A 16,757-nucleotide genomic window follows, 5' to 3' on the forward strand; every position below is an offset into this window, starting at 1 on the left:
AGTTAGAGCAAAACAGTTAGAACCTCTTTCTTTGGAATGTTTTCTGCCACTACATCCTTACTCCTCAGAACCCCAGTAGCTCCTCCTTGTGTAGTTTGATCAATAATGGCATAGTGAAGGAGAAGAGGAGGCTCTTGGGAGAGTATAGAAGGTTTAAACCTGGAAAAGGCAAAGGTAAAAGAAGGGAGAGCCAAAGATACCAAAAAGCTAAAACCTACACACCCTCAGAGCTCAGAAATGGAAGATAGCCTGTGGATTGTCTAGCCTGGTGCCTTCAACCCTGGATGCACATTGCCCGGAGAGCCTTTTAAAAAAATGGTAGTGCTGGGACCCCACTCTGGGATAATCTGATCTTATTGGCCTGGATAATTAGGGTGGAAAACCACTGATCCAGTTCAAACTCCTATTTAAATGACCCTAATGGTAGTCCTTCCAACTTCCAACTGAATAAAGTAGCCTGCCCCAAAATACAGACTACTAGAGCAAAGACAGCTTTGTGCCTTAGTGCCGTCCCGGTGGAATTTGAAGGAGCCTTAGGCAAAGTCTTAAAGGACACAAAGATAAAGATTGGGGAGGAGAGAAGAGGAAAGCACTACAGGTAACAACAACTGCAAGTAGAAGAAACAGAGGCCAGGATAATGATGTCACAACCAGCTATAACACAGGACTTTTTTAAGTTTTACATTCCTCAAGGACATCCATGGGAAATACAAACCTCATCCTGGGAAGGCAGAGAGGTGAGAGGAACGAGATGAGTAGCAAACATGGCTAGTGGTAGGTCTTGAAACCTGGGTGGGGGGGGGGGGTTAAAAAAATAAAAAAACTGAATTATAAATAAGGATGAGGGAACGGGAGGAGTGTGACAGAATTGTTTCTTGATTACATGGTTATACAACTCTATGCTATGCATTTGTCAAAACTCATAAAACTATTACACAAAAATGATTTTACCGTATGATTTCAAAAATATTGACACGTGAGCCCCACTCTTGAGATTCTGATTTGATGAATCTTCACTCATCTGTATTTTTGAAACATCCCAGGTAAGTGTAATGTGCAGCCAGGGTTCAGAAAATTGCTGTAATACAGTACGTCTCATACGTAAATGTTGCACATGTGACTCTCTGGGGATTTGTTAACATGAAGATTTTAACTTAGGGGAATAAAATTCTGCTTTTTTTTTTTTTTTTAACAAACTCTCAGGTAATGCTGCTGCTGCTAGCAACTGTTAAAAATGCAGCATCTCAGACCCCCACCCCAGATCTAGAGAATCAGAATCTGCATTTTAACAAGATCCATTTATGATTTGCAAATACATCCAAGTGTGATAGGAACCACCCTAGGGTTCCTATGGTGTGCCAGTACTGGTGTGTGAGGAGTCACAGGTTCAAGTCCCTGGTGGGGACCTTTCAAATGATTCAGTTGTTATTGGAATGTGGAGACACGTATGGGAAACATCCACTTCATCTTGGACTTTGGCCAGCCTACCCCCACCTTCTCCCACCAATCCCCACCAGAATAGAACCTCCTAACATGCAGGCACAATGTCACTCATTTTTTATCCCCAAAAGTATAATGTCTCATACACTGAAGGCTCTTAAATGGATATTTCCTAAATTTTGCTGAGCAACATTTATCTTCAGCTAGCAAGAGTTAGAATATTCACTTAGGAGACGTGAATTTCATTTTGCCTTTTGATATTATAAATCTCTTTGGCAACATTCAAGGCAAACTTCTTATTAAAGCAAACGCTCATCGCATGTGTCAGTTATAGAAATAAAAAGGGGAACTCTCAAACCCTCTGCCAAAATTAACTGCTCAGTCTCAGTGCAGTCAGATCACCCACATGCCTCTCAAGTATCTCTTTTAAAAGAAGACATTTTAGTTGTCTGGAGCCTGACATGAAATTTTTTTAATTTATCTTTATTGAAGTATAGTTAATTTACAATGTTGTGTTAGAGTCTGGCCTACAGCAAAGTGATTCAGTTACACATATATATATACTCTTTCATATTCTTTTCCGTTATAAAAAATTTAAAGTAGGAGAAAAACCAAATGTAATTTATGTTTTTAATTGTTTCATGAAAGGATCAAGACTGGAAACCATTGCACCCTGGGGATCCTGTGTTTTTAACTCTTGATGGGAAGACTATTCCATTGGGTGGAGACTGTACTGTGTACCCGGTGTTTGTAAACGAGGCGGCATATTATGAAAAGAAAGAAGCTTTCGCAAAGACAACTAAACTAACACTCAATGCAAAAGGTATTCACTCCTCTTTGCATTAGAAATCCTTTCTAACTCACTTGTTATAAAGTACCTTGACAAATTCCACTCGTTTGTAAAGTACGATTTTGAAGAGCAAGATGGTGCCTTATTCAACTTCATTTCCAAAGCACATAGCCCAGTGCCTTGCCCACAGTGGACATTCAGGTAAATTTCTTGAATGACTCAATACATTAATGAATATCTTTTAAAGATGTTGTACTTTATATATGCAGCTTATTCAATGAAGTGCATTTCTTATTTCTGTATAACTTTTTATGCAATATACTTAGTTTAACATTCTTTGTAAACAGCCTTTAAATTCAAATTTTAACATTGAAATAGAGACTACACACAAAAAGTTATTAACTTGAGCAAGAATTCAATGTTGTATGTTTTCCAGTAATGTCAAAATCCTACTAAACACTAATGGTGCAGGCTCATTGTTTTAAATTTTTTCACATTTGAATTAATGATAAAGTGTTAAAGATCTAGTCTATAAACTTTAGCAGTAGTTGTGATATCCATAGATTTTTAAATGTCTTTTGAAGATGAAATGTGAACAAGAAATGAGGGCTGACTGGAAAGATGACATTATAAAGAAATCAAGATACTTTGAATGGTCTTTTGTCCATAGTCACCCACACAAAGCATTGCTGCTCTGGCATGCCCACTTGTTCTGCCCTGAACCCAGGGAGCAAAGAACCTCCTGCACACACACACACACACACACACACACACACACACACACACAGCCCTCCCTTCTTACTTTGAAAGGACACACTTGACCTTTTTCCCAGCCAACATGTGAGGAAGCCTTTGGGCTCCACCAGCATAGGAAATAGCAGAAATAGCAGAGGCAGTGCACACTAATAGAAACGTGACTCAAATCCATGTCTCTTATTTGAAAATGCATTATTATTTTTTTATTGTTATTTCCCCAATACAATTTTTTTTCTACTGTACAGCATGGTGACCCAGTTACACATACATGTATACATTCTTTTTTCTCATGTTATCATGCTCCATCATAGGTGACCAGACATAGTTCCCAGTGCTACACAGCACAATCTCATTGCCAATCCATTCCAAAAACAATAGTTTGCATCTATTAATGCCAAGCTCCCCATCCATCCTACTCCCTCCCCCTCCCCCTTGGCAACCACAAGTCTATTCTCCAAGTCCATGATTTTCTTTTCTGTGGAAAGGTTCATTTGTGCCATATGTTAGATTCCAGATATAAGTGATATCATATGGTATCTGTCTTTCTGACTTACTTCACTCAGTATGAGTCTCTAGTACCATCCATGTTGCTGCAGATGGCATTATTTTGTTCTTTTTATGGTTGAGTAGTAGTCCCTGTGTATATATTACCACATCTTCCTAATCCAATCACCTGTCAATGGACATTTGGGGTTGTTTCCATATCTTTGCTATTGTGAATAGAGCTGCAGTGAACACTCGGGTGCATGTGTCTTTATCAAGGAAAGTTTTGTCCAGATATATGCCCAAGAGTGGGGTTGCTGGGTCATGTGGTAGTTCTATGCATAGTTTTCTAAGGTACCTCCATGCTGTTCTCCACAGTGGTTGTACCAGCTTACATTCCCACCAACAGTGCAGGAGGGTTCCCTTTTCTTCACACCCCCTTCCAGCATTTGCTATTTGTGGACTTCTTATTGATAGCCATTCTGACTGACGTGAGGTGGTATCTCATGGTAGTTTTGATTTACATTTCTCTAATAATCAGGGGTGTTGAGCATGTTTGCATGTGCTTGTTGGCCATCTGTATGTCTTCCTTGGAGAAATGTCTATTCAGGTCTTTTGCCTGTTTTTCCATTGGGTTGTTGGCTTTTTTGCTGTTGAGTTGTATAAGTTGCTTGTATATTTTAGAGATTAAGCCCTTGTCAGTTGCATCATTTGAAACTATTTTCTCCCATCCTGTAAGTTGTCTTTTTTGTTTTCTTTTTGGTTTCTTTTGCTGTGCAAAAGCTTCTCCATTTGATTAGGCCCCATTGATTTATTTTTGCTTTTATTTTTGTTGCTTTGGGAGACTGACCTGAGAAAACATTTGTAAGGTTGATGTCAGAGAATGTTTTGCCTAAGTTCTCTTCTAGGAGTTTGATGGTGTCTTGTCTTATATTTAAGTTTTTCGGCCATCTTGAGTTTATTTTTGTGTCTGCATGAGGGTGTGTTCCAGTGTCATTGATTTGCATGCAGCTGTCGAGGTTTCACAGCAATACTTGCTGAATAGACTTTCTTTTCGCATTTAATGTTCTTGCCTCCTTTGTCAAAGATTAGTTGACCGTAGGTATCTGGGTTTATTTCTGAGTTCTCTATTCTGAGTTCTATTGGTCTGTCTGTCTGTTTTAGTACCAGTACCACACTGTCTTGATGACTGTGGCTTTGTAATATTGCCTGAAGTCTGGGAGAGTTATGCGTCCTGCTTGGTTTTTGTTGCTCAGAATTGCTTTGGCAATCCTGGGTCTTTTGTGGTTCCATATTAATTTTTGGATTGTTTGTTCTAGCTCTGGGGAAAATGTCGTGGGTACTTGATGGGGATTGCATTGAATCTGTAGATTGCTTTGGGTAGTGTGGCCATGAAAATGCCTTAAGAAATTCCTGGAGTTCCTGTCATGGCTCAGTGGAAGCAAATCTGACTAGTATCCATTGAGGATGTAGGTTCCATCCCTGGCCTTCCTCAGTGAGCTAAGGATCCAGCGTTGCAGTGAGTTGTGGCATAGGCTGCAGACGTCATGGCTCGGATGCTGTGCTGTGTTGCTGTGGCTCTGGTGTAGCCCAGTGGCTGCAGCTCCGATTCAAACCCTAGCCTGGGAGCCTCCATATGCTGCAGGAGCAGCCTAAGAAATGGCAAAAAAGACAAAAAAAAAAAAAAAAAAGGAATATTTCATCCCAAGATTCAGGCCCCAAGGAACTCATGTTTATGGTTTCAGATATATTTACCAAAATCATACTAGCATTATCTGCAACATATATATATGTCTACATATATAGTTTCATTCTTACAGAGCAAATTCCATTAAGCCAATCTGTTTCCTATTCATTGTTCTATAGCACACAATTAAACTGTTTCTATACTTTACCAAAATGATTTTCGTTGGAATAAACTCCCTTCCTTCTGAATTAGGTAGTTAAGTTTGATGTATCCATTTTGTATATTACAAATTTTACCAAGCTTCCTTCTCCCACTGTGAATGTTCCTTTGTGTTCTGTGTCCAGGCTCAACTTTTGGGGGGTCAATTTTTTCCAGACACATATTTTAACAAAAACACTTTGTTCTTCCATCAATTTTAGTTAGTTACAAAATTCATAATGTGCAATTTAGGCCATTGTGGTTTTAGTTTTTGTATTGATTACTTCTATCAAGTGTAATTCTGACTCAGTTTCTTAAATTTTTTAACTGAAGTATAGTTTCTAATGTGTTAATTTCTGCTGTACAGCCAAGTGATTCAGTTATACACATATATATGTATAAATGATTCTTTTTTATGATCTTTCCATTATGGTTTATCACGAGATATTGAATATAGTTCTCTGTGCTATACAGTAGGACCTTGTGGTTTATCCGTTTTATATATAATAGTTGGCATCTGCTAACCCCAATCTCCCAGTCCATCCCTCACCCACCCCCTTCCCCCTTGGCAACCACAAGTCTGTCCTCTATGTCCCTGAGTCTGTTTCTGTTTCATTATGACTCAGTATTTATACTCTTTAGAGTTTCTAAAGAGTTGCTAGAGTTTCTTGAGTTAGATGTGATTTTTAAAAGTCTATAACATATTGCTGTGTGGCTTTAGCCACTTTCGGTTTTATTTTGATTATTTCCAATAGATTTAGTTTTCTCATTTTTTAAATGGGGATAATCACAATAATAGTGCCGTTCTCATGGAATTACCGTGAAGATTAAGTGGACTAATGCATGGAAGTACTTAGCACAGTGCCTAGCACACACAGAATAATAAATTATTCAAGTTCAAATTCCTAACACAAAAGGCCCTTTATGATCTGTCCCTCCCTCCCCACAACCTCACTAGACTTATTGGCCTTTAGGGCCTCTCTGTTCCAGTTGGCTACATATTGTTTTATTCCTATATGTCTTTACACAGACTGGCCCTTCCACTTGGAATTTTCTCCCTTCCCTTCCCTTTATCCATCCTCAGATGTACCAAGTTCCCTACTATCTTGGCCCATGTTGTTCCTTCGTATTGAAACCCTATTTCACCACCACCCCCAGCACCTTTACCTGGATGACACTTATTCTTAAATGTGACTCAGGCTGAGCTACAATACTCTGTTATACAAGTTTGTTGACACTCCTGGACTAGCACGTACCAGTACACTTCAGAGAATCTGGATCCTTGGCCCAGAGAAAAGCACTGTGCCCTTTACCTGTTATTCCATCTCTCTCCAAGTCTCAATTTCCCCATCTATTAAATGGAGATATAATAGTCATCAAACCATCTACAAAACTGTGTGTTAATTTAATCAGTATGAATAAAAGAGCTTTATAAATAGGGAATCATACAATCTTAAAAGCTAAAAAAATGCAAAATGCCTTTTGGTGGGTAATTTTTTACAATATCAAAAGCCATAAAACTCTTCGTCCTCGATGACCGAGGCATCCCACCCCCAGAATATATCCTGTGACAGGGTTTCCACCATTTCTCTATCAGTCTACCCAGAATGTCTCCATGGATGGCACCTTCCTAGATTATAGGCTGAAGCCTGTTTAAGTTGGGATGTGGATTTTATACAAGTCCCATTTCCTCGCCACTCGGGAAGACATATCCCATTGAGGGATGTTATTCTGGGAATTATTTGGATTATGTAAATAACTGACAAAATGTAGCATATCACTGACTAACAAATTGTTTGCAAGCTCTGCAGCCCCTCAGTACATAGCGGCATTTTGGCATTCAAGTTGAGAATTGCCATTCTTTCGAAATAACTCAAAAGAGTGAAAAATCCATGTACATGTATGTTGGGCAATAATGATGGTAATAGCAGCTCTTTCTACCCATCCCTTCCTGACTCCTTATAAAGGTCCTGGAGATAGACAGGAGGGATTTATACTTCCTGGTCTCCAAGTGGAGCCACAGTTTTATATCCCTTGACTGTAAGTTGGAGAGTTCCCTTGTGAATCAGTGGGTTAAGGATCCAGCACAGTCACTGCTGCAGCTCTGGTTGCAGCTGTGGGACAGGTTCCATCCCTGCCCCAGGAACATTTGCATGCCACAGGTGTGGCCAAGAAAGAGAAAGTAAGTTGAGAGCCAGCAAGCGTGATGGATGGACCCCTTGTTCATGGTCATATGGCCTGAACCTATAACATTTTCAGACTCTGATTCCTTGAGCACGTCACTTCAGATCTCTAGGTCTCCTTTTACTCACATTGCTTCCAGAGTGGTTGAGTGGTTCACAAGTGGTGCTGGACATGACACACTTTGAAATGTAAACACTGCACAAAGGCAGCATGTCCTAGCGTGCTGACTCTGTCCCTGAGCTGGAACTGGTAATAATGCTTTCACTCTCAAAAGCGGCCTTCCCTTTATCCATTCGTGTTAAGCAACACCCGAGAGTGTCTAGTCAGTCTTCAAAGTGGCACACCTAAGACAAGGATAAAACACGATCATAACAAGGCAAAATAAATATTTATTAGAAATCATAAAAGCATGTCTGCAATGGCACTACAATGTTCTTACTACATTTATGACTTCTTTCTCAAACACAGACCCTCACACACACAAAACACTAAGAACAAGTATGTAAATTGGAATTTGCAAGGATCAGGTACATTCACTGAGAACAAGGTGACAATTCTATGTTCGGGACCAAGATCACAGTAAAAACATGTATATCAACGCAGAGATCAAGTACGGTTTACAGGCCCAGATGACGACCCAGCTACCGGGGCCCTGCCCAGAGCAAAAGGACAGGGTTTGCAAGGCCTTGAGGAAGGAAAGGAAGGTCAGTAACACCGGGCTCTTGGGCAGGAGCCTTCCAAGAGCTTAGTGACTTCACAGTACAGCCTTGAACTCCTTCTCCCACAGCCCAGGGAGGAAGGCAAGCACCATTTGTATTCCAAACAGATATATCACATAATGTCTAGATTCATGTGGTCTTCCTGAGGCAGAGTTTAGCTACAGGAAAATTTCCAGCCAAAACTGTAATCTGAGCGTGGGAGATTTCATCCCTGGAAAACACTTTCCCCTTAAAATACTGAAATGTGAATTATTTAAGATGTCCTGATACACCCATGGATTCAGTATGGCACGGTGTGTGTATGCGGGGGGCGGGGGGGGATGGTTTCCTGCACACCTGTGTGCACACACTCAAATTTTATTTTATTTTATTTATTTATTTATTGTCTTTTTGACATTTTCTTGGGCCGCTCCCATGGCATATGGAGGTTCCCAGGCTAGGGGTCGAATCAGAGCTGTAGCCGCCGGCCTACACCAGAGCCACAGCAACGCGGGATCCGAGCCATGTCTGCGACCTATACCACAGCTCACGGCAATGCTGGATCCTTAACCCACTGAGCAAGGGCAGGGATCGAACCCGCAACCTCATGGTTCCTAGTTGGATTCGTTAACCACTGAGTCATGACGGGAACTCCCACACTTGAATTTTAAACCTGTCATAGGGACAATATAGATTGCTAACATGAGTCATCTGAGCAAAAATCCCTAGCCTCCTAACTTCTGCTAGCCACAAAGGGAGACTCAAATTTGCCAATCACTGTGCTTAAAAAAAAAAGTCCTGCAGAATCTGTGGTCCAGAGCCAGAATACTCCAGCTTTGACAGCTCTGATACAACCTCCTGCGTGACTTCAAACAAGACTTGGAGCTTTTGTCTCCAGGTATAAAATAAGAGAACTTGGTCCCTTAAAACCAGTGCTCTTTGACTCACTGCTTTCCTTGATAAACCTACCTAGGCTGAGACCATCTAGGCTGAGAGCCTCTGGGGAATGCCACTGTTAGGAAGACAATCCAGTACAGAAAATGGTCCTGCCAACAAATGCCATCCAGATCCATAGACAGCAGGTCTCCATATGTGTAAGAAGACAAAGATCCAGTTATTGATTCCTGTCTGTCTAACCTCCCAGCTTTTGTTCAAGTGGGAAATGGAGAGCCACACAGCTTTATCCATTCACATCCGAAACAAAATAATTCTGAATTCCCAGCTCCACAGTGCTATGGACCAAACAGCTGCCTTCAAACCAAGACAGATGTTCCAGATAAATGCAGGTAGGTAGCTCCAGATATGAGATGCTCATCTCCAGAGTGAAAGGACCTTCAAGTTCAACTGATTGTGACCTTTGACACAATCCCTAATATGTGCTCGACCAGCTTCTGCTTCAGCTTCCCCAATATCTCAAGCAGCTGCTGGCCTATACTGAACCAAAATCTTTCTCCCTGAAATTCCCAACTTTTGGCACTAGTTCTGCCCACATGTAACACACCTGCTCCTCCTGCCTCCGTGACAATCCCCCCAAATCCTCCCTTCTCCAGAGAGCGTGCCTAGCCCTCTCCTCCCCTGCTCACACGTGAGCTTGGTCTGACCACTACAATGCAGAGCACTTGGCTCCCTGGGTCAGCTGGGAGCACAGGGGCTGCTGCAGATTGCACCTTTCTAAGGCTGCATCCTCCACCTCCCTGGCCCAGCCCATCGGGGGGCACAAAGGCCAAGTTTCTACCCCTCCAGGTGAGCTGGTGAACAATGCAGCCCAGAACAGAGAAATGGGCCAAGAGTGAACTGCTCGACCCATACTCCTTAGTCTGCCTCAAGGCAGATTAACTAGCCAATAACCAAGCCATCTGAAAAAAAATGATTTCTGTGCCATTTAAAAATTACAATGCATGGTGGTTAATATCATTAGAATTCCATCTCAAAAATTCCCACATGAATCTTTTATCAGATATCCAAGGCAGGGTAGATTTTCTGTCTGTTAAAGCTCTAGTAACCTGGACTATTTCTTTACCTCTGCCCCCAAAGTGACTCTGTAATTTCAAGGGAAGAATGAGGATCTTAAAATCAGCCCCGATCTCAGCAAATGCTCCTTCCTCACACGCCTTCTCCTCTGCTTCAAAATTCACAGTTAACAAAAATACTTAATATCAGAGCATTTCAGGTATTTTGTTAAATTCTTCCAATGAGAAACACTGATATATGAGTAACCTCTGAGATTCAAGACCATATAAATAGAGCAGCTGCTATTTCTGTTTCAGATGAAGCCACGATCCCAGCTCAGAGGCATGCACGGTTGCTGAGCTGGGACAAGAAAAACAGCCAAGATCTTTCACCCAGATGGCAGGCAGGCCCTGCCTGGTGTGCCTTGTGTGGACTTTTCTCTGCATAACGAAAAGTTTTTGGTCCTTGCTCTGGCCACCCTGAGGCCAAGTATATAATACTTACATCCAACTCCAAATCCTAGAATCTGTTTCTCAGCTTTTAAAATTACATAAATCATACTTCATTGGAAGTAATTTTCCATCAACACTGAAAAGACCTTTCGCTATTGAAAAGAAAAACCCTGCGTTAATTATGCTACTTAAAACGTCTCTCAGTTAGAGACAGTTTGAACCTTGACATACCAAGGCTATTCATTCCAAGAATGCTTTCCGGCTCCCCAAGGTTCCAGAAGCTCTCATTCCCCCCTGACTCCAGGATATCCGGCTTAACTCAGTCCCCCGCACATTCTGGGATGGGATCAAGAGTCCCTGAAATTCAGGAGATCCCGTCACAGTAGGGGAGATGGTAGAATGTGTGGACTGAGGCTGGGGGCTGTCAAGATGTTGGCAAAAGAAAGACCCCCCCCCTCCCTGCTCCCTGGGCTCCTCAGGCCCCTGCCCTGCCACCATTTCTCCTAGCCACATGGACCGGCAGTTGGTGAACATAGGAACTTCACTCAGGATTCAGGGACTCCTGGAACCGCCCAGGCTCAGGACTGCTGGCTGTGGGTTTATACAAACTCTTGGCCGAATAACAAAACCCAAGGTGTTCCCCACTCAGAGAGACTGCCACCTGCCCCTCCATTCAACCACCGACTAGGCATGAGGGTGCTTTCCTCATCTCTGCGGGGGCAGCCAGGCTCCATCACTCTGCGAAGCCCTCTGCACCAAGTCCAGGACCCAGCCTGCAACCTCGGATGGCCCATACGCCCACAGCTCCAGGTCCTGCTTCTACACTGAAGTTTCTGGAAATTCTTCCATTTCATCAAATGCATTGAGGGTGGTTTTGCTGTTGCTCCTGGAGGAATCCTGGATTTTGTTGAAATCTGCTTAAAACAAAACAAAACACTATTTTACAAATATAGCACTCTGCAAGATGTGCCTCCAGGTTGAGAAGTTGAGAAGTTGTTCCAACTCAAGTTATAAAATGATAATGCTGGAAGGGATTGATTCCATTCTCGCATTTGGGGGCAAATCAGGGCCCTCAGACTTGGTTTGCCCGAGGTCACGTGGCCAGACAGGAGTGGGCATCACGCTTCCCAACAGCATCGGTACCTGTCCGTCTCCCGGGCCCCGGATCTTCGTTGAGGAAGGAGACGTGAGTTTTCCATTCAGTCCACTTCACCTCGTTGATCCTGTGAGTGTGAGAATCATTCTCACTACTTACCAACTACACCTCATTAAATGCAAACAAAGAGCACAGTGTTTGGGGTGTCCTCCACAGCTCCCCTTCGGTCTGTTCCAAGGATCAGGAGCACTCCTGCTCCTCTTGGTCACACCAGTGTTGTTAGGGTTTGACACCTGCCTGAGTCCCCATTTTCCTAGGCCTCCAGCATCAGCCTCCTCCCGGGGTGTGGGACCCAGAAGATCAGAGAGGTATAAAGGGGCATCTCTAGCTAGCGGTGGCTGTGCCCAACTCAGGAGAGGCAGACCCAGGGGAGGGAGGGAGGGAGGGAAGGCAGGAGGGAGAAGAGGAGGCCTGGGCTGAGATGTGAGGGCCTGAGGATTAAATTTGTCCAAGTTCAGTTCCAGCTGAGGCTGCACTAAAGGAAGATGGTTAGTAGGGTTCAGACCCCCAAAGGGTGAACAGTGTAACCCATCTCTTTCCATCTCTTCAGTGTCCCCGCTTAGTCCTTTACCTTATTCAGCCAGCCTTTTATTGGTTTATCTCATGTCAACCTCAGCATCTTCTCCCACCCTATGTCATATGCCAGCAATGTCTTTCCTGTCCTTAAGAATACGTGAAAACATTTCATGGCTGTTCCCACTGTGCTTTGGCTGCCAGACCAGCCCATGTGTGTGTAGCAGTCCACCCTACGTCTAGCCCAGCCAGCATGAGAAATGGATAAAAAGGCCATGGGCGGCATCTGCAGACAGAATAGCCTGAAACAGCCTGAGAGAGCTGCTTTCAGGTGTTGGATTGTAACTGGAGACCATGATTTGCTGAAGTTCACATTCAGAGACCATCTCCAAAGTGAAGGTGTTGAAATTAAAGATATTTGTTAGGGTAACAATCATAGTCAAAATGATGGCTCCTGGGGGGTGGGAGTTTCATTCAGAGAAATAAGTTAAGGTGTAATTATACTCCCAGGTGGGCTGCAGGGTCAGGCGGTCAGACAGAGGGCAGGAAAAGGTGGACCCATCAAAAAAGACGGTCAGGGCACATGCAGGTACTTTTCAAAAACCAAGAAACTTGACATCTGTCGAAAGCAGCTGTCTCGCTTTCCATTTGCTCGTGACAAAATGTGCCTCTGGTCCCATGTCACATGAACCCGTGCAGGGTAGACACAAGGACAAACAGTGCCAGGCTGGCGAATCTCTTCTAAGCCAGACACTGGGAAGAAAGCGGCCATGGAGACAGCTTCAAAGGGGCAGAGTCTCTCCCAGCTCCTTTCTGAGGCTCCGGAAGCCTGTCCCAGGGCCAAAGACCCCGAAAAAGCAAATTCCATCTTCTGAGGAGGCAGAGCAGACCATGGTCCTGGTCTGGCAAGCAAATGGCAGCACCATTTTGCTACCATTCACCAACTCATCTCTCTTCGCCCACCCAAAGAGCACCACCAAAGGGCCCTTCGCCCTTCGTTACCGCAGACACAGTCGGAAATCTTCCTCGGCCACTTTGCACAGCTCTCCCATCCGGAACCTGCTCCTCAGCCATTCTGGTAACATTTTCTCAAACTCCAAGATCGTCCTGGCTCTCTGGGGACATAAACAAGCTTGAGTGTGTCGCTGAGTCGTCAGCCCAGGAGCATAGCTCCATGTGAGTGTGGATGCGCCCACATCCGTGCACACACACCACCAAATAGCCCACTCTACCCACAGGGAATGCTTAACGCATAGATCCAGCTTTCAAAAATGAAAACCCAGTAAGTTTGGGAAAGGTGTTCAAATTGTTTTAAAAATCACATTAGGAGTTCCTGTCGTGGCTCAGCAGAAACAAATCTAACTAGTATCCACAAGGACGCAGGTTGAATCCCTGGCCTCGCTCAGTGGGTTAAGGATCTGGCATTGCTGTGAGTTGTGGTAAAAGTTGCAGACATGGCTCGGATCCTGTGTTGCTGTGGCTGTGGTATAGGCTGGCGGCTACAGCTCCAATTCAACCCCTAGCCTGGGAACCTCCATGTACCATGGGTACAGCCCTAAATAGACCAAAAAAAAAAAAAAATTCACATTAAAAATAAATGTTTCTGGAAGTCCAGGAGCTTTCTAACTGAAAATATTAGGACCCTGGATCCCAGGAGGGGGAGGGAGATTCAGACAGCGTGCAGTCCTATCCCAATCTCGGGCTTGGCATCCCCTATGCAATTTTCCTGGGAATAATTTTTCCAGTTTCTCCTGAATATTATCAACAATCCAACTGAGAGGGCCCTAATAATTAGTAACTTCCTTGTATCACATCAAAGTTTTGCTGCATCTTTGCCCCATAATCGTCCTGTCTGCCTTCTGAGGCCACAGAAGGAAGTAGCTCTGCAGATATCTGAAGAAACTCTCCACCTTCTTCAATCCAGTTCCAACACCATTTCTTGTGAGGCATGATCGCCAGTTCTCTCCCAAATCTGGTCACTACCTTTGAACTATCCTGTGGGTTGATGTCCTCCGTGTACAAGGCCCACAGCATGTGAGGAGTAGTGAAGAAGAGCAGAGCTGTCACCTCCACTGCTTCATACTCTATGCTCCTCTTAATACAACCCGAGGCCACACTTCAGCATCCGCATATCACACCACTGACTCTGAGCAGAAGGCACCCATAAGCCTGGGTTCTTCTCATGCATGTTATTGTCAAGCACACTCTCTAGAGCCTTTGTTCCAGGAACCCAGCTTCCTCAAACCTGGCCAACCACAGAGAGCTTACGCAGATTCCCAGGCCCCAACCCAGAGCCACTGGTGCCATGTGCTGAACCACCGAGCCCCTGGGAAGGCCCCGGCGGAAGGGTTTCTGCCAAGCTCACCTGGAGGCGCCAGATGCGCTCACTCTCCTTGGAGACGTCCTCCACGGTCTCTCCCATCAGGGCAATGAGCATGTTGAGGAGAAGGACGAAGGTGAGGATGACGTAGGTGATAAGCAGGAACAGGAAGAGAATGGGGTACTTGGAGTTCTGCTGGATGTTCAGGTCACCCAGGCCTATGGTGAGCTTGAAGAGTTCCAGCACCGCATCACTGAAGCTGCCGTAGGAGGTGCAGTCCTTATTGTCCTTAGAACACTTCTCAATCAGAGAGGCCAGGGCTGGGAGGACATAACACAGGCTCTCTGGTTAATTATCTGACAAGCTCATGCATACTTGCACGTACACACATGCCCCCCACACACATACTGCCGGCCTGCTGCCTCCTCTCTAGCCATTTAAATTCCATCTCACTCAAATCCTCCAGAAGCCTCATCAGGCTGGTGTCTGCCTTGACCTCCTACAGAAAGCCCTTCCTGCCTAGCAAAGCCCCAACTCTTCTCTCCCTTCTCTGCCCCTTGATCAGCCCTTGATCACTCCTGGGCTTGCAGAATTGCAAAGTATAATCTATGTGTATCCCTGGCTCCCCAACAAGTTTTGAACTCCCAGCTTCCTGTAGTCCAAGTTGTCTCCCCCGAGACAGGGAAGTCCTGAGTCTCTTCCTGAGGCTCTGTGGCAAGATCTCTGGTCAAGGTCTGGGGCTCTTTCTTCTCTTCTTTCCAGTGCACTACAGCTCACTGCTCAAGGGACAGATGAATGAGTGATCAAAATAATGAGCAAATGGATGGAAGAATAAACAAGCTAGGGAAGGAGCAAATAAATCAGCAAACTGTGACCCAGAAGAGGTACCAGACAGATGGGAACAGCTGCCTGACTTCAAATGCCAATGATGACTGGGGGAAAAAAAAAACTGGCATGGGAAAACAAAAACATGTCTCTTAAGGCAGAGGTTAGAAATAAAATCAGGTTGTGCTATTCCCTCTGTTGCAAATGAGGAGGTTTTTAAGAGGGGTTCTCCATCCCTGGTAGCCAGCAGACCAGAAGCTCCTAAGAGATAGATCTGCAGCAAACTGTGACAGTACCCTGACGTCAAGGACCCCTGGAGACTACCTTGCCACATTACTTTATCAATCAAACTTCTGCCAACTTTAGCTTCCCCATCTGTAAAATGGGGCTGAAAACACCCGTCAAACCTATCCAAGGCTGTGAGGGCCACATAAGATGATGGATGTAAAGGTGGGAGGCATAGCACACGGCGTGGATGGATAAAAGGGACCAGTTCAAATCGTGGAGTCTCTAAGCCTCGGTTCCCTTATGACCAGGGATGATGATGATTCCCTCTGGGTCAAGATGTTAAGAGAAGTAAAAAGATGATGGTTGGGAAACGCGAAGCACAGTATGCGTTCACTGGTGGCCAACAGAATTGCTGCCGAGGCTCCTGTGTGCTTTTTGACATCGGTATAAGGTTAGTATCATTTGTAAGTCCATTACCTACTCCAAATCCAAGCAAGAACACGATATATACAAACAGGAATTTCAGAACATCATGCAAAATGACCTACAAAGAAAGAAACATGATTCAAGGGTCAGGTTTGAGCACATTTTCACTGGACACTGATCTGACCGCTTCCCACCCTCTTCCAGGTTCACACCCTGACCACGTCCTCACTGGGGCCACTCTCCTGTGCCCCAGGCCCGATCCTCCTGTTGCTCCCTCTACGGCTCAGCCCTGGGCCCACCTCCCCAGGAAAGACTTGTCTTCTGTTCCTGTTCTCCGCCCTCCTCCGTCCTAGAACACAGTCTGTCTCTGTCCCTGCTGATGCAGGCTGTACACCAGCACCCTTCCTAGAGAATCTTACATCTGGAATCCTCACACTTCCTGGGGGCTGTGGTGTGCTGGAGCCAGCTGGTACCAGCTCACAAGAGCTGATTGTCACACTCATGAATTTTCTGAGCTGGTTGTCAAACGCAGCCATGTCTAAGAATTACATTATGTAAACTTATCGTTAAATAAATGACACTAGAAACAAAGAGAATAAATATTCAAAACTCACCACTTCCTAATGACTTGGCTACATTTTACAATTATCT

The 16,757-nt window shown here is 44.3% G+C and overlaps 2 protein-coding genes across 19 annotated transcripts in view; one reads left to right on the plus strand and one right to left on the minus strand.

Annotated features, from left to right (window-relative positions):
* ASPA (aspartoacylase) overlaps positions 1-11,928 on the plus strand; it is a 29,477-nt gene extending 17,549 nt beyond the window's left edge. For 3 of the 11 annotated variants that reach the window (XM_084982553.1, XM_084982554.1, XM_084982556.1), the window contains exon 8: positions 2,089-5,830. In XM_084982553.1, the coding sequence (XP_084838679.1) occupies positions 2,089-2,286 (198 nt within the window). In that variant the 3' untranslated portion in view covers positions 2,287-5,830. Of the gene's footprint in view, positions 1-2,088; positions 5,831-9,209; positions 9,523-10,503 lie in introns of those variants that run through there. The other 8 variants (XR_014820166.1, XR_014820167.1, XM_084982548.1 and 5 more) reach the window with 6 other exon arrangements.
* TRPV3 (transient receptor potential cation channel subfamily V member 3) overlaps positions 1-16,757 on the minus strand; it is a 53,748-nt gene that overhangs the window by 9,883 nt on the left and 27,108 nt on the right. For 3 of the 8 annotated variants that reach the window (XR_014821556.1, XM_013981215.3, XM_005669116.4), the window contains exons 14-18: positions 16,158-16,224; positions 14,673-14,947; positions 13,310-13,422; positions 11,782-11,861; positions 7,908-11,552 (exon numbers count right to left, since the gene is read on the minus strand). Coding sequence is in view for 4 of the 8 variants with exons in the window: in XM_013981215.3 (XP_013836669.3) it covers positions 11,458-11,552; positions 11,782-11,861; positions 13,310-13,422; positions 14,673-14,947; positions 16,158-16,224 (630 nt within the window). In the remaining 4 variants the exon portion in view is untranslated. Of the gene's footprint in view, positions 1-715; positions 789-6,742; positions 7,883-7,907; positions 11,556-11,781; positions 11,862-13,309; positions 13,423-14,672; positions 14,948-16,157; positions 16,225-16,757 lie in introns of those variants that run through there. The other 5 variants (XR_014821555.1, XR_014821554.1, XR_014821553.1 and 2 more) reach the window with 5 other exon arrangements.

The sequence above is a fragment of the Sus scrofa genome, chromosome 12, assembly GCF_054392235.1.
Source record: "Sus scrofa isolate SSC_HxYL_T2T_F1_AM1 chromosome 12, Sscrofa_HxYL_maternal_Yorkshire_Landrace_v2.0, whole genome shotgun sequence".
Taxonomy (NCBI): domain Eukaryota; kingdom Metazoa; phylum Chordata; class Mammalia; order Artiodactyla; family Suidae; genus Sus; species Sus scrofa.